General features: G+C 34.7%; 1 protein-coding gene across 1 annotated transcript in view; it reads left to right on the top strand.

Moving 5' to 3' along the window:
- Nucleotides 1-17,611, top strand: part of LOC131087332 (dynein axonemal heavy chain 5-like) — a 149,278-nt gene that overhangs the window by 8,596 nt on the left and 123,071 nt on the right. The window contains exons 7-22 of the mRNA XM_058030916.1: nucleotides 423-494; nucleotides 1,079-1,180; nucleotides 2,101-2,287; nucleotides 2,995-3,160; nucleotides 3,273-3,366; nucleotides 4,507-4,605; nucleotides 5,928-6,109; nucleotides 7,903-8,022; nucleotides 8,719-8,920; nucleotides 10,353-10,448; nucleotides 11,173-11,346; nucleotides 11,439-11,528; nucleotides 11,979-12,134; nucleotides 13,098-13,237; nucleotides 14,875-15,026; nucleotides 17,122-17,329. Of these exons, the coding sequence (XP_057886899.1) occupies nucleotides 423-494; nucleotides 1,079-1,180; nucleotides 2,101-2,287; nucleotides 2,995-3,160; nucleotides 3,273-3,366; nucleotides 4,507-4,605; nucleotides 5,928-6,109; nucleotides 7,903-8,022; nucleotides 8,719-8,920; nucleotides 10,353-10,448; nucleotides 11,173-11,346; nucleotides 11,439-11,528; nucleotides 11,979-12,134; nucleotides 13,098-13,237; nucleotides 14,875-15,026; nucleotides 17,122-17,329 (2,240 nt within the window). The remainder of the gene's footprint in view (nucleotides 1-422; nucleotides 495-1,078; nucleotides 1,181-2,100; nucleotides 2,288-2,994; nucleotides 3,161-3,272; nucleotides 3,367-4,506; nucleotides 4,606-5,927; nucleotides 6,110-7,902; nucleotides 8,023-8,718; nucleotides 8,921-10,352; nucleotides 10,449-11,172; nucleotides 11,347-11,438; nucleotides 11,529-11,978; nucleotides 12,135-13,097; nucleotides 13,238-14,874; nucleotides 15,027-17,121; nucleotides 17,330-17,611) is intronic.

Raw genomic sequence — 17,611 nt, 5'->3', positions numbered from 1 at the left:
CTGCCAAATGGGCCAGCTAGAATGGATTTTCAAATTTGTGGCAGTTGAGTTTTTATTAGGTTTATTATTAGGTTTAATGGATAAATAAACAAAATAAGTATCCTTCAAGTACAATAACAAGAAATAGCCTAGCTCACAAGCTCTCCCTGTACTGCATTTTCTTAGTGGAGGTACAACATTGAACCAGTCTGTCCAAAAGGGCATTTTTGGCATTCTTGTGTTAGGCAGGGAAAAACCAGTATTTGATTTGAGAAGGACAGATTTTCAAATATCCTGCAAACAATTTCACTATCTCTTTTAGTCATTGATTTTTTACAGGATTTTTTTCCAGCACATTTTTAGGGTAGGTAAATTTTTAAGTAAAATACTTTATTGTATACTTGTATTCTTTTTAAGTGTATGCATTTGGTGCTATTTTTCAGGACTTTACAGGAACTTGTGCATTTTTCCTAAGAACATCAGATGAAGTTATAACTGCATCAAATGTCTCTCAGGTCAGAGCAAACTCATGCAGTATTCACATGTTCATATTTTCTCAGACCTTTATTCATGCAACCGCAGTCAGAAAAAAATAGGGAATACTTTCATGAAAATGTCTACTTGTATGATTAACAGAAGTTCTTTTTCATGAGAGTAAGCATTTGTGATAAAGTAAAATTCTAATGATTTATAAATTAGCTACTGCAGTATTATTAAACCCCAGGATTTTAATTAATAAAAATCATTATTAATTAGTCATTAAAATATAAATTTTAATGACAATAGGGAATAAGGACCTAAAGTGGAAGATTTTAAGTAATGAGCCTAAATTATTGAAATGCTACACTTAAACTCTTTCTTTTAGACTTTTAAAATAGAGATAAGTCTTGAAACTAACATAAGGTTTCCCAGCCTCTCACATAAAAGTACTGTGTTGTGTATAAAAAAGTACAGTAACAGCCTTTTCTGACTTTCAGAGATAGTCATGTTGCACAGTTATGGACTGTGAATGTGTCTGTCCCATATCCAAATGTCACTCAAGCAGTGTAGTGCTGCAGAAGTCAACATGCATTGTGCTAATTTTTGTTTCTTCCCAAAGGAGGTGAATTTTGGCATGTTTGACTGTACTAATGGAAATATCCTTCAGGGCCTGGAATTCTTCTTGTCCCAGATCATGATACCAGCACTGAAATCCCAACAGGTAATCAAACAGTCAGTCTTTTTTTCCCAAGATCACATGCAAGTAAGGCATGTGGATGCTGCAATTCTTTTTGTGCATCTGTTGGACCTAGAACAGAGGATATAAGAAGATAAAAGTCCAATATAGGCCTTTATGAGAGTAACGCAATTTGTACATATACAAATGTTTGAAATTCATGTAGCTACTGTTCATTTTCTAGCAATAGTGCCAGCTTTAATTATTATGACAAAGGAGAATATAACACAGCAACCATACCAAGTTAAAGCTGTGATGACTTTATGAAAACTAGATAAAACCTGGATTGTAAGAAGTGTCAAGTCCTGGCAGCACAAGAGGTCACTCTATGACTTTATTCTTGGAGACAGCATGAACAGTGTTATATTCAGAATATCCAGCTTCTTTGAGTTGTCCTCCTTCTGTGGCACTCATAAAGCATCAGTTTGTTCAGGTGCCTCTGGAAGCACACGATGAGAGGTGGCAAGTACAAAGAAGCTCATTGTCTGCTGAGAGTGGTGGTGTGTATGCTGCTACCATACTGTCGTTTTCTCAACCCAGGAGCAGAATGGGATTTTAGAGTCTGTTTTCTCTGTTCAGAAGGAGAAAAATAAAGCTAAACAAAATACAATCCAGTGTGAAATCAGTGACAGCTGACTTCAGACTCAAGTCAGAGTGAAGTCAGAGACTTTTATTTCTTAGAGCCTTTTGCTGGTCTGTTTCTTCTTTTCTTACCAAGTAATTTAGTCAATGCACACTTCAAAGTATTGATGAGTATATTTTAAAGGTCATGTTGATAAATCCTTATATACTGCCATGAATAAGAAATACTTTTCTAATGAAAAATACATTTTGTGATCAAAAAAAAAAAAAAAGGAAGCATGACCCTCATTTTTTGATTTTTGCATAAATCATAAAATAACCAGAACTGGGGAGCTGTGAAAGAAGGCTTGAAGAACAGCCAGATACAAGAGTTTCTGTATTCAGTGGATAAATTTGTGGGTGCTTTGTCATCATCTAGACAGAATATAGAAGATAAAATTCAGCTCAAAAAAGTGGATATTGATGTTTATGTCAAAAACTTACAGAACCCATCTGACTACATAACTGCAGGTGAGTAATTCCTACACCAAGGCAAACAAAATGATGCTGTTTATAAAATAAATGTTATAAGTAAACATTTACTTTGAAGAATTAATTCATTTTCCCTAAGCTGTTTACATTTTTCTGCTTAGTCTTGCCAGGTTTGTGATTGTTTAATTATAAGATCATCAATCATTTGCCCATACTTTAGTTCATAGATCTTAAAGAATTAGGTAGTTTCTTGATATATCGTGCAAGCAGTTGTCTGAATCCCTCCTAGTTTACTAGCCAAGTAATTGCTGAATGAATCCATGTACTAGTGTGTGTACTATTCACTTTCTTTGATGCTGGGAAAATCCTATCCAATGTTTTCTGACTCTGTGAATAAAACCACTGTATTTATAAAAAATATACTTATTTACATATGTGTTTTTGTAAGAAAAAGAGTAGTTATTTCTCTTTCAACAATAGCATTTTACAATTTCTTATTAACTCACTGTATTTCTAACTGTTTCCACTGTAAAGGAAATGCAATAGTAATAGAGTAAGTAGACACAAATATTATCTGTGTCCATCTTGTTGTTACAGTCTTAATCTTTTCCTGTTGGTCAGTGATTCAAATATACAGAGTTTACATGGTCTCAGATTATGTTTGGCAAGAACACAGCTTCTGGAGTTTAAATTTCTGTATTTATTTCTTGGTGCTTATAAAACTGTCCAATTCCATGGTTTTGAAGGCACTAACAGAGAGGTCACTGAGAAACTTGAAGAAGTGGTCACAATTTGGACCAAACAGATTCGACAAGTTTTAGTTGAGAGTGAACAAATTAGAAGAGAAACTGATGATGTTGGTCCATCTGCAGAGCTGGAACACTGGAAGTCAAGAATGTCATCATTTAACAGGTGAAATCCCTGCATTATTTCTCACAGAGTCTTAAAAAAGAGGATTTTTTAAAAAAAAAGTGTTAACTTTTATTCCAGAGAGAGAGTATTAAGTATATATCTTTCTTCAAAGCCTTTTAGATGAGATCAAGAGTTCAAGAGTAAAGAAAATTATAAGTATTCTTCAGGCAGCAAGATCAAAGACATTACAACAGTGGAAGGAACTGGTAATTACTTCTTTCTAATTAGAATTTTAAATTATTACAGTACTGTATTTGTGATATATAGAGAACTGAACACAATGCTAAAAATAAAAATAACTTTCAGTGTTTATGCTGGTTTTACACTGTGGTTTATTATCCATTTGTTGAAGCATATAGCATCAATGATTCTGAAATTAAATAGGTAACTTGAAAAGAAGTAATTGCTTTTGTAATATTGCTTTTATTAACATTATAGGTGGAAAGGTTGTGCAAAAGTAAAGCAGTGCAGCAGTACAACATTTTTCTGTCTCTAACAAGGTGAACCCTGTGCAGGCCAACTGTAGAAGTCTGGAAGTCTTTCATGATGCTTTTAGAATTTTTGAGAGCAGACTTCTGGTGGCACAACTGCTGCTTCATATAAGTGGATACCTGTAATGTAAACTTATCAGGCACAATTGTGGGCAAGCCAGAAAATAAGCTGTAGATCATACACAGTCAATGAGACCCCCACCCCCAGAATGTAGGTCTTCTATTGCTTAAGAAAGTATTCTACTGTTTTAAGAATAGACCTGGAAGATTTTTTGGTTTTGTGATTACCATATTTGCAGGCTTTTATGATAAGTAGAACTTGGATAAAAGAAAGTGTCTGTACAGAGCCAGTACAAGCCAAGGATGATGAACTACATTTCTTTCTTCCTATGAACTAGCCCTCTAAGTGGTGAATAGTTCCACCTGACATGAGCATAAGGATATACAGGCATTAGTTGTGAACTCATTGTCCCTCACAAGTGTTTATTAAACAACGTTGGGAAGCACCCTGGTAATGTTTCAGGGATCTTGTCTGAGTTCTGTAAAATGGTTCCTGTGCAGAAATCATTCTAAAATCTAAGTTGGATCCATGGGGAGGAAAAAGCTTTGGAGGTTTAAGTACAGACCTATAAACCACATCCAAGATGTAGCTGACCTTGGAAGATCTTACCTATTTTTGCATGTAGAAGCAGTTATTTCTCCTGTGAAAAATAAATAGCATATTTGAAAGCATTTCTGTGGGGAAGTGTTTGCAAGATTTAATCATAGCCTTGTGTGCTGTAAAAGAGAAAGAACCTGATCAGAAAATTTTCACAGTAATAATTCTGTTCTTTTCTTTTTTTCTCATCCGTTCAGGATCGTAGTATAACAATTGCTGCCAATGAAGCTAAGGACAATGTGCGATATTTATATACGTTGGATAAATTTTTTGGTCCACTTGCCCATGCTTCACCTGTAAGTACTGTAAAGGCACTTAATGTGAAATTCAAAAAAGAAAGGAAGGGGCTTTTGTTGCTGTAAAAAAGCTATTTTTCCTTTTAACTCTTTCACTTAATTATTAGCGGGCAGTTTAACTCCTTAGGCATTTGTTAATTGAGCTTACTAATTTTAAGTTAACCAGATAATAAACATAATAATGCCTTTTTAAAAGGAGTTATCATTCCAGAAGATAATTGAAGGATATGAAAAAACTAAGCATCAAATTGTGTTTTTCTTAACCCAGTAATGAGCTGAATTGCCTTTGTGAGCTTGGGTCTCACATATGGCAGCTCTTCCGTCTGCATGCTTTAGTTAGGAATTCCTTGTGATTGTTTTATAAAATGATCTTAAATCTTGGGTTGAATTGAAATCGGTTAGCTTCCACTTATTTTACAGGTTAAAGCTCTTTCTCTTGTAGGTTGCACTGTCAATAAAATTTATTTTCATAACCATATGGGTCTCAGAGTTCATTTTTTAAAGTAAGAATATGATACAGACATCAGACAAAAATGTGTAAGCTTGCATAGTTCAGAACATTTACACATAATCCAACTGGTAGCAATTTTTCTAAATAATACTTTCAAAGCTTGATCTCTTTTGAATCCATTCTGGTATTTTACACTGCACTTCTTATGCAAATATTCACTGTTCTGCCATATAGGATTTGACTTTTAGATACCTTTACCATACTTTTAAAATTCTTTTCTAGACCAGTCTCTTGTTCTGGGTTCTCAGTGTATCTGGCTTGCATGCATTTCTCTGAAATATTTCTCTGGGATATAAAACTCTATAGTTCAGTGTCCAGTGAAAGTGGGATTATTTTTGCCTAGCCTCCCCCTTCTGGATTTCTCTTCTGTGCAAATCTAGAGAAAATGAGCAAAGGCCAACTTTCTTGTTGTTCTTCCTATAGAAATCCAGCTCTTTTCCAGCAGTGGAAGAGAGCTCTTTTTCTCAGATACTATGTTCCTCTGCAAAGTAGATTACAGCATCTTCTTGTACTGGAGGCTATGGCCAAGCAGAGTAGAGCCTCTGGTTTTCCTGTGGAAAATCCCAATCTGTAAAAGATTCATTCACTTATTCATTGCCCTTTCCCCATGCTTTTTGACTTGGTCAAGGTGTGATAGTGAATTGGATGGTCCATTTTGTAATGGCAAAACCACAAAAAGATGTTTATCTACTGATAAACATATTCCCAGAGCTGTCATTGTGTTAAATTCCAGGAAACTCTGTTTTTTTTTTTTCTCCGATTTCTTTCTGATTGCTGTCTTTCCCATTTTTTTTTTTTTTTGCTGTTATAGGTAAAAGTGATGGAACACATTCCCAGTTTAATGAACACTGTCTTTATGATCTTCTGTACATCACCGTACTATAACACGTCCGAGCATATGACATCCCTGTTTCTTAAAATCACCAATCAAATGGTTAACACATGCAAGACGTATCTATGTGAAGGGGTTTCAAAAATCTGGGACCTGGACAGGTGATAGAATCTTAATAATTTCCTCTTCTGTTGTTGACATTAGAAGTAAAATTACAGATTAATCATCAAGATTATTAATGGGTAAATTTAAGTAGCCCTTTGTCCTCCTACTAGTCATTGATTCCTATGTTAATTTTAAGCTGGCAACTGCTAATTCTGTGTAGAATTAAGTACTCTGCAAAAATTAATTTACAATGTGTTTTGAAAAAACCTGTTCTTGGAAACTGTGCAATACATGCTAGTATGCAGCACTCAATATATTGTCCACATGGATTTTTTTAGACCAAAACACACTTAAGAAATTGGAACTGGGAGCTGAAATACTTCATAAAAAAGCTCCAAGGACAAACTGGCAAAGTTCCATCCAGGATTTATATTTTGCTGTTACTGGACATGATAGTCAGTTTGAGGAAGGGAACCATAGCAGGTTCATATAGCAGGACCATATAGCAGGACCAAAATCACAACTCAGTTGTATTGTGGGACATTTCAGGGAAGGGATGAGTTAGCTGCTCTACAGCTACTTGTCCAAGTGCTACACTCAGCAGAAATGAAAGCACAGAGGTGTTTGTATGAAACTTATTCATTGGGTGGTGAATGCTGATGTCACTGGCAGAACAAGTGTAGCTGAAGGATGACAAGTGCAGGTAACATAGGAAGAACACATACTATAAGAGCAGGTCAATTATTTTCATGCAAAAAAAGGAGGGGGAGATCACCTAGAGGAGTTAAAATGAACATGACATCTGAATTTGTCAGCTAGGAAATTGATAATTGGAATAGTCTTTTGGAATGGTCTAACTGGAGTAAGATTAAGGGTATTGACATGAAAAGGAAAAGGTGTTACAAGCCTCATCAAAGCAGATAGTCTGGATGTCTCTGCTTAAATTCCAGCCAAGTCAAAGTGACACTGAAGTAACCGGCTAGGAGACATAAAAGTAAATCTAGCAATTTTGATTCCTCATGCATTTTAGTGAAGATAAAGGGAATTTTTCAGAAATTACCTGTAGTCAATTAAGTACTGGTTAGGTTTATTCTAAAGGATTAATGTAAGTAAAAGTAGAATACTATTTTTTTGTTTATTATAGCTGAATTTATTTTAGAGACATTTTTCTAATTTATTTAATCTGCTATCTCTGCAAAAGTTTGTCCCAGTTAATTGTTTCAGCCTATAAATTTGACTATAATTTAAATCCCCAGTAATCTTTTGGAAGATGAAAGACAAAGCCAAAGTGAGGAACAGCTCTGGGCAAATGGCTTATGGCAGGTTTCCGTGCCTCATCTGTGTATCTCATGTGGCGCCTCAGGGTTAATGAGCAATTGTGTGTGAGATGTAACTATCTGTGCCCTTAGGAACTAAGCTCTTCCTGGCGTATCTTTTAAAAGAAACAAGACTCTCCTTATCCTTATTCTACTGTGGAAAAATATTTCTCCAGTCTTAGAAAAAGACCAAAGAAACAAACAAAGGAAAACCAATCAGCAATACTCAGTACAGAAGATAAGAAATGGCCAAACTGCAAGCATTTGGTAGCCAGCATCCTTTGTGAACTGTGCCATGCAAGTCTTGGATTGATGACAACAAAACCCAACATAAAAATAAAAAATACCTAATATAGATAACAAGTCAAAATCTTTTGACTCAAACCCATCATATTTTGAGTGTTTTTCATGTAGTGTATAATTTTGTGTTCTTATTTTGCAAAGTTGCGCATTTGACTAAAATATTTTATTTTTATTTATACTCTTTTGAAGACCTTAGGATGATTCTCTGTCATCTGTATTTTCTTCCTCAGGCAAGAATTGCTAAAGAGGATACAACAATGCATTTTCCTCAAAGAAAAGTACCAAGCATCCTTTCAGAAAATTAGGGAAGAGCTAAAGGAATATCCAAGTGACAGACAGTTTGATGTCAGGTAAATAACTCACTCCAATATTGAATTGTATTGATGAGTACAATTTATAAATAAGATGTAAATATATCTGCTGGCTAAAAGAAAAGCTAAATATTCAATTAAAATTAAGTACTTTTTATAATCAGAAGATGACTTTGTAGAGTGGGTTTTTTATTTTTATTCAGGAAAAAAACAGGTTTTTGCCAGTCACTTGTTTATTCAGCACACGTCCAATGGGACTTCAGGGGAATTAGGCATTTATTTATTGACAACAAATATATATGCATTGTATGAAATCCTAAAAAAATTGAATCATAAATATGGGTGAAAACACTGTGAGGAAATGCAGTCAGCTTTGAGCTGGGTTCTCTCTCACTATGCCAAGGAGTGTTTTACATGTATTGACACTTAAATCATGGGGCATTTCTTGATATTGTACATTCACATTTTCTTCTCCTGCAAACACCTTATTTGAAAGAGTTCCTCCTGTGAAATGTGGTAAAGGCTTTTAATTGCCATGTAAGGATTAAGCAATTTTTTGGTTTATATAAGTGAGCTTAAAATTTTTTTTTGTTGATATGTAATCATTACAGTAGGATGTTTTTTGGGTGTGAAATTTGATAGCAGCTCTGGTAGAATATATGTGGGTTAAATAAAAATCTGTTGCAAAGAGATTTTCATAGAAATCCCTCTCTTTTTTTTTTTTTTTGTTGTTAGTGAAAAATACATATTTGGGAAATTTGAGACCTTCTGTAAACGTTTGGAGAAGATTTCAGATATGAGCAATACTATGGAAAGCCTTTTAGAGCTCCAGAGTATAAGAATAGAAGGCATTGACAAGATCACTGCTCAATACCAGAGCATTGCTACAAATGCAAAATCCAAACAGTATGATGTTCTGGACCATAGGAAAAAAGAGGTAATTATATTCAGCACTTGTGTGACAATCACTCTATTAATTCTGAGCTTTTCACTGGAGTTATGCAAAGAATATTGAATATTATAAAAATGCATATATTACTTTGCAGTAACAATAATATCAGTACTCTCATACCTTTTAATGCAACTTGAAAATGTTAGGACAAATTTGCTTTTTACTTCAAATGCTTTTGTTAACTTTTTGTAAACTAGGTTTTGTGTGATACATAATTCCACAAACTAATTTTCCTAAGCCTGATTGTTTTGAGATGCATATATTTTGAACTGCAGAGTGATAACTGATTTTGGTACGTTAACACATCAAATACAATTTGTCTAATTATAAATGTTACTCAGTATTAATAAAAATAATACTAATGGCAGTGTTATAGCAAAGTTAGTACAGGAAAATAATGGCACATTTTAGAGGGAGAGGGGAATGATATCACTCTCAGTGCCAAACAGGATGATAAAAACTAAAGCGGCTTTTTAAATTCTTGTGTTTTAATCCTGGACATGCTGGGAATGAGCTGCTTTTCTTGAGCTATAGCCTGCTTGTTTTGCAGAGTTAGTGGCCTCACAATAGAAGTTCTAGAAGTGTTTACTTACTCTCCTGCCTTCCTGAGCTAAAACTTGTCACTGTCATTAAGTTCCCTTTAAACATTAACCTCGAGAGTGCTTTTGGCTTTCTTCTGATTTTGATGGCTTGTCTTTCTCTAATACTTGCTATATGTTTCTCTAATACTTCTGTGTGGATACTTTCTGAAAGAGGGAATTTGCTGTTCACTAGAATTTGGAGGGGTTAAAAAATGGCATGACTTCTCTACACCTAAATGCTTGGAGCAATAGCTATTGTGTACTGTCTTCCCAAGCATGTGCAGTTCTCTCTTTGGGAGAAGTTTACATTGAACTCTTTTTGTTAGACCTTCAGTATTTTGGACTCTTAAGAAAAAATTGTTGCAGATAAATGCCCAAATTACTTGTAGGAGCTGCCAAGTTTGGTAACAACCTCCATTAGTCTGCAAGGTGCTCTAGAGAGCCTGCCAGTTAGCTCACCTTCAGTGGGTTTCATACCTAGACAGTGGGATGGGCACTCTCCTGTGGCAGGGCTGCAAGTAGCTGGTGAGTGTGCTCTGTTCTCTCTGATGAAGTTTTGAGTTCTCTTCCTTGGCCTGTCTGTGTTCCTCTGTGCTCCTTTGTGTTCATGAAGATCAGGCTTTAATTATTTAACCTAGCACTGCTTATGTTTTGTTTGCTTTGCTTGGAGTGTAAATGCCTTTGCTGCTGGTGTTGTTCCTGTTCTTTTTAATGCAGTGCTGAACACACACACTGGGTAGATAAAACAGATTCCTGAAAAGCTTCACAGAAAGGATTTTGTTTTTGTAAAATGAAAGCAGCATTATAGATAATTTTTTTCTTTGCTTTTATTCTAGTTTGAAAAAGATTACCTTGAATTTAAGAACAAAATTGCAGCATTGTATGAATCTATACAGGAATTTGTGGATTCCTGGTTTAAGAAGACCTTAACTGTAAGTAAGGTACCAAATGCAAGCCCCTGCTTTTGGTGCTTGGAAGGGCCAAGTACCCATAGCTCCTACTGAACTCCTCCTTTCCTGCCAGTGTTCTGTACTGTGCTGGTGGCTGCCTGAGGTGATGTTGGAGGACATCAAACCTATTACAAATGTTCTAGAAGTTGCTTACAGGAGTGCTGTAAAGGAATGTTCATTCTTACTTGGTGCCAAGTATATGTTCCATGTTTCCATACCAATTTTATCACTCCATATTTTGAAGTTTATTTTCTTTCTTCATCCTGGTATTTCCTGTTGCATTTCTAGTTTATTCCTGTTTCACTGGCAGGAGTAATTAAATACCTGCCTTCTGTTTCCTTAATGTCAGTTTTATTCAATGTCTCATATCTCAGTGATGATATATGAGGTGTTAATGAAGTGTGAGTAAAGGTGTAGGTGTTCTACCACAACTGTTTGCTGAAAAGAAAGGAGAGAGGATTTGAGAGTGAGAAAAACCCCAAGCTGTAGTGATAACAGTTTCTTGGTTTATACAGTGGTAAGTATGTCCTGTGTGGGATAAAATATGGAAGTAAAATTCACAAACTTGTCTAGATGGATTTTTCTGTATTTCTTAGAAAATTACTTATAAATTTACATAGCATATTCTAAATTAATAAAATACTTTATGGACAATGACTTTCTGAACTGTTGTCTTCTGAAGTAAATGCTCCATCTTCTTTTTTAGACTGAACAGATGCTGAGATTTCTGATGAAGCTTGAAATAATAGGAGAAAATAATATTGATCTAAATGAGAAATATACCCTTGTTCTTCAACAGTACAGCCAAGACTTAGAGTTTATTCAAAAACTCTATCAGAAGGAAAAGGAAAATCCACCTATACCACGTAATATACCACCAGTAAGAATGAAGTAAATGAGAGAGAAAAATTGCTTTATTTCTTGAGTGTTTCAAGTTAATGAAAATCTAACCTAATATCTTCTGTGTTTTAGGTAACAGGGAAGATTTTGTGGGCCCAGCAGTTATTCAGAAAAATTGACCATCCAATGATGTTCCTTAAAAAGAAAACCACACTTTTGAAGGTTGGAAATTAGCAGAGGAGGATTTATCCTAATCTTTCAAGGATGTTATTAACAGAAAGCAAATTTACTTATATACTTCTCCACTCACTATTCTAGCAGCTTGTATCAAGTTCATCCAACAGTGGAACCATTTGTATACCTTTCTCAGTGGGCCATTAGTGCCTTGTATATGTCACATTATAGACTTTGTTCTATGAACAGGATTGGGAGGAAAAATCAGGAAAAGAGTCATGTTGCTTAGAACAATTCAATAATAATTGAATTTCTAAATATATTCCTATGTTTCTGTGTCTTATCTTGTCTCTAAAACAGCATAACTTAGAGATTTCTATTTCTTTTGCTTTCCTGTGGTGGAGAGGAAAAGCCTTGTGGAGGTCCTTTTTACTGTGTTAGACTCATTGAATTGTCTAAGTGGTGCTTTTTCTTTTTTTTTTTCCCCCTAAATTGCAGACAATGGAAATGAAAAAAGTTATCAAGAACTACAATAAAATGGCTGCAGTTCTTTTGGAATTTGAGATTATTTATCATAGGGCCTGGTGCAGGTTTGCTGACCAGGCTAGGAATGCTCTGTGTGCTTCCTTGCTTGTCAGGCACCCAGAAACCAAGGTAAACATGATCTATTCTTTGTTATATGATTTAGTATTACATATGCTACTTAATCATATCATGGATAGACAAGAAAGCATTGAAGTAACCTTAAACCAAATAGGGCTAAAAAATGAGCTACTCGAGTTGAAATGTTTTTTCCTTTCTGTGTATATTTATGATATGTCTCATAATATTTCTTCTTCATAAGGCTTCTGTCTTGTTCAGGGTATAAAAAAGGCAGTACTCAGCAAGTACGTATCTACTACTGACTTATCTACATTCTTTAGCTGTTGCTTCCTTGTTCATTTTCTATGTTAACCAAAATTTTAGTCAAGGAAGGAATTTTTTGTTGGGTCATGGTCTTTTCTGCAGTGATCAATATCACTGTGTTGAATATATTGCAATAATTCATTAATTTGCTTTCCAAATTTATTGCCAAGGCAGAAAATTTTACCCTTCTTACTTCATAGATTTTTTTTCCTGCTGTCATGCAGAGAAATTATGGTTAAAATGTGACATTTTTTGTACTAATGATTCCATAATGGACAACTAGAACATAGTTTTCAAATTTATGCAGCATCTTAAAAACATCTTAAAAGCAATTTTAGTGCCCTCAAAAGTGTAGAGATTAACCTTCACAATATTTCTTCCCAGTTACTGATGGAGAAGCTAGGATGAAAAGGCAAATTAACTTCCAGAGAATGTAGCTGCAGAACTAGAATTAAACTTGGGAAGTCCTGGGAGCCAAGAGGTTAGGGCACAGTGAAAGAGTCACAAGAAATTGAAATCAGTGTAAGATATTGATTGATTAATACTTTGGGAAATCCATATATTCCTAGAGGAGGCTGAAGAAGAAATAAATATTTTAAAAATCCTCTCCAGTCATTTACATGTCTTTATATGATCCAGTTACGTCACACTACATGTAAGTACCAAACTGGTGTCTTATTTTCTATTTCTTTTTTTCACTGCTACATGAAGGAATTATTTGTAAACTTAGACCCAATGGTCCTGGAAGTACTTTATGAGACAAAATACTTGAGAAAAATGCATTTTGAAGTCCCAGATGTTGTCCTTGGCTTGTGTGCAGATGAAGAACAGATTAAAAGACATCAAAGGGAGTGAGTGAACACTTTTTGGATTTGTTTCTCATGTGCAAATGGGAATACCTACTTTAAATCTGTTGCATATATAACTTTTGATTTATTATAATTTTTATCTTTGATGGAGTTTAATTGAACTTTAATTGCTTTCCCCTGTATTTCCATATTAACATGCAGTTGTTCCTATATAGAGACATACCTCGTTACTTGGAAACGCCTACATGTTTTTGTTTTGTTACTTCAACAGCTGTTCTCTAAGTGGAACTCCTAGGTACTGCTATTATTATTGTTAGAGTGCATCTGTGCACTCTAATATAGCAATTACACTCCAAAATATAACACTTAGCATCAGAAGTTTTTCTTTTTCCTGTTAGAAAAATAAGGTGGAATTAACCACTTGATTGCTGCACAACCCAAACATTTGAAAAGGGAGTATGTTGCCTAAATTATAACATTGTCTCTCATGTTGAACATCTAAATTCACTTTTGTTGATTTAAAATTGCTTTCTTTTTCTTGTAACAGTTCAAATCTCTGCTGCAAAAGTTCTTTCATTCTCAGGGATGCTGGTTGTTAATTCTAGAACTCTCTAAATAGGGATGTTCCGTCTTAAAAAACGCAATGTTTTGTGAGGACTGTTCTTAATTTCTTAATTAGAATTGGACAAAAAGGGATGAAATTTAAAGAGTTTCATGAATACTTCAACCCTTCCTCTCTTTTTCTGTTGAAATTTTCAGTCTTACAATGCATCATTTTTCATTGATTTTCTGTGGAGTGTTTAAAGACAACTAACTGTAAAATTTTAATGTGCAAGACAAACTCTGCATGCTACAGATCTCCAAAAAGCAGTAGCCCCAGATTTTGCCATCCAACAGGAAAAAATGTACAGGAAATATTTGCATTAAAAAAAGAAAGACAAACTTATCTTCTTCTCTAAAAAACCTTCATACTGACTACCCAAGCAAAGAAGAAATATTTAGAGGTGTAGATTTTTGACTGACAACATTTTAAAAACCAGTTCTGGGTATAATGTTAATGTGTTATCTCAGTATATGGTTGTAACAATGATGTCTAATGTCATGATTTTAATCTGGTCCAAAACACAGCTATTTCTGTGTTTGCAGCAGTTCTTGTAAGGAACCCATTATGTATCTGACCTTTGAATTATTTTTGCATCTAATTCTTGTTTATGCAGTTTCTTTGTGTAGCTTCATTTTCATGGAACTGTATTGATAAGCCTTGTTTCAGAATTTGGACTCATTTTCTTTGGAATCTGTGATTCTAAGTGGTTTGTATGTAGATTTTCTTATAGACAATGTAATTTCTTGCCATGTCTTGTGAGATGGAAAGATGTAAACAAAAAAACCATGTTTTCAATTTTCCGTTTCTATTTTTTTTAAATTGTAAATAACTTTTCTTGGGAGAAAAACTCTGTCAGTTGATCACAGTCACTTTGCTGGAGGTACTTATTTCTTCAGTCTGGTTCTGCTGTTGGTAAGGACAAAGAGGCCTGGTTGGAGTTAGGAAGAGCTGGGAAGGGTGCTTATTTTTAAGATGGGATCAGAATTTGCAAACCTTATTAACAGAAAATGTGTTCAAAATTCTGTGTTTCAAATATCTGAATTAAGCACATAGTGAGCGTCATCATGTCTTTCAGACTCCAGAACCTGTTGATCAGTTACAAGGAACACCTGAAGAGGATCCCTGTTGTGCTGAAGCCACTGATGAAGCCATGGATAGGACAAATTGAGGATGCCTTTACCCCAGGCCTGATGCAGCTGTCCTGGACTTCTTTGAACATCAATAAATGTAGGTAATAGGATAAGTTGTGAGCCATTCACACTGTGAGGTGCCTGCATTTATTTTTGCTTCTCTTTGAAAAATGTGTTTGTGGACTGATCTTTTCACTTTATGTGGATAATTTTAGCCCAACTGCTACAAGAGTGTGAGACAAGATAATGAATATGAGTATTTTAATAATATCTTTTCTATAAAAAATCTCTTCAGAATTTATGCTGAACATCCTAAAAGTGGCATGTCTGAAGTCAAGGTTGGAGATTTTTTCCCAAATACTATTTTTTTTCCAAGAAAACATTTAGTAGGCATTGAGATTTTCCACACAACCAGTAAGACACAACCTTAACCCTATCAAATACAGCATAAAATTGATTAACTGTTGTAAAATGTCATTGAAATGGGCATATATAAAACCATCACCAAGACTTTCATGTTGCAGTTTCATGAGAAAACAGTAACTCGTGCTTGTAAATTAGCTTTTCAGTTCAGGTTGATTGATGTTAGGCTTTCCCTTCTTCAAAAGGAATAGCAGCAATATAAACAGGAGCAATATAAATCTGAAAGTGCAATGTGGCACAGGTTTGTGCAGCTGTTTATTTATGACTCTGCCATGGGGCACTGGTGCACAGGGCTCTGACCAATGCTTAAGGCAAGGATGGTGACCTTTCAGCTTTACTTGGCCTTTGCCTGACCAGAGAACAATAACCAAATGGCAAGGGTTTTTTTATACTTGTTTTATAGCTCTAAAATGAATTTTTGTGTTTTAATGTTTTGCATTTTTAGTAACACATGATAAGGAAGGTCTTTACAATAGTATTTATTTATTCATTCATTCATTTAGGTGCTCTCTGCACCACTTTAAGTATCTGAATAGGTATAATTCAGGTTGTAATGGCTATTTGTATCACCATTGGTTCTGGTGGAAACTGTCTCTGTTGAACAATTTAGATGTAATACAGGGCTGTTTTAATCAGAGCTTTTCCTGCTGCTGCAGCTGAAATGCAGTTACACCTAGAAGGGAATTCTTTTCTAGAGTGTATGCACCGTGTCTTTTTGAAAATGGGCAATGTCTGATATGCCCAAAATGTGTGTTGGAGACCTACAAATTAGCCCCTGGTTTGGTGTACACAAAATAGCTCTTTACGTGCCAGTGATGTGCTAAACTCAAGCTTAATGTCTTATGTGTCTTTTTTCCATCTAAGAGAACTCCATCTAGAAATATAGGAGTCCATAGTTGCCTTCTAGACTACTAAATTTATATATTTAAAAAAACAAAGAATCTAAGGAATTCGTTAATTCGTTTGACTGCTTTTCCATTTTAGACAATAAAAAAAGTCAAGTTCCATTATTAACTTCCTTGAAGCAAGAAATGACATTTCCCACTTAAAACATCAGCACTTGGACAGTCCTGTCACACTGATGTGCCTTAGATTTTTAGTGATTTCTATCTTCATATAGTAGAGGTTTACATATATTTATTTATATATATTAAACGTTATGGTAATAATAGTGACAAAGGATATAAAGTGCTGTATTTCTTTCTATTTTGCAATGGAAGTATGAAGGGGGAAGAATTTTTCCAGTCTATTCAGAAACAGCAGAAGCAGTTAATTTTATCTTTAGTTTAATAAACACATTTGTTAAAGCAATAAGTTTATCTGTTTCCAAAGTAAATTAGGTCATACAGATGGAAGAAGAAATCTAAGTCTTGGCTGGGGGAATTTTAGTAATTTCATTTAGAAGTTAATTGCAATGGTGAGGTCTGCTATGCATATATGTGGGAGGAACAAAATAATTTTTGGGTACTGGCATCCTTTGTGTTTTCTGTTCTGTTTTGTTGATCCTTTTCATTACAATGTTATTACAAAAAATAAGTGATATTTTAAAGAATATTGTTCTGCTTATTATGAGATGTTTTAATATAAAGAGGAAAATATACAGCAAGTCCATCATGTTTCAGACTTTCATTTCATATTTCATTGCCATTATATCCTCATTTTATTGTAAAACCTGGGGGGAGGCAGGAGTGGATGGGAGGAAGGGGAGATGAGACTTAGGAGGTCTGTGTTCTGCATTGATTTGTTTTCATTTTTTTATCCTTGTTTAGTTATTCAGAATGTTTACAGTACCCTGAGGGAGTTGGACTATGTAGTCAAAGCAGCATCTGATACCCTGGAATGCAGAATTGAAAGAATCCTGAAGGACATGTCAAACACTGCTCTGATAGTTTTGCCAGAAGATGAACCCACAGATGTGACTTCTTTCTTGGAACAGATAGAAAAGCTTGCTGCCTCTACTGCTCCCAAACTGTCTCAGTAGGTTTCTTAATTGCACAGGCTTGAAGGCCATTTTTGGGAGGGTTTATTTACTTACTACTTTTGTATGCATAGAGGTTTTATTTTTAAAATGTTATTGCAACAGAGTACTAGTCTAGAGCGAAGTGATAGTCTTAGGATGCAGGGGAGAAACTTCTAAGTATCTTGAGCACAGCAGTTGTGAAGTAGCATAGTATTGGCATTTATTAGCCAATTCATTTAGCATTTCACACATTTTTTTCTTATAGCATTCATTTAGCATTTCTTACATTTTTTCTTATA

This window comes from Melospiza georgiana, chromosome 1 (genome assembly GCF_028018845.1).
Source record: "Melospiza georgiana isolate bMelGeo1 chromosome 1, bMelGeo1.pri, whole genome shotgun sequence".
In the NCBI taxonomy this organism is placed as follows: domain Eukaryota; kingdom Metazoa; phylum Chordata; class Aves; order Passeriformes; family Passerellidae; genus Melospiza; species Melospiza georgiana.
The sequence above is the reverse complement of the archived record's forward strand: the minus strand, read 5'-3'. Positions and strand labels throughout refer to the sequence as shown.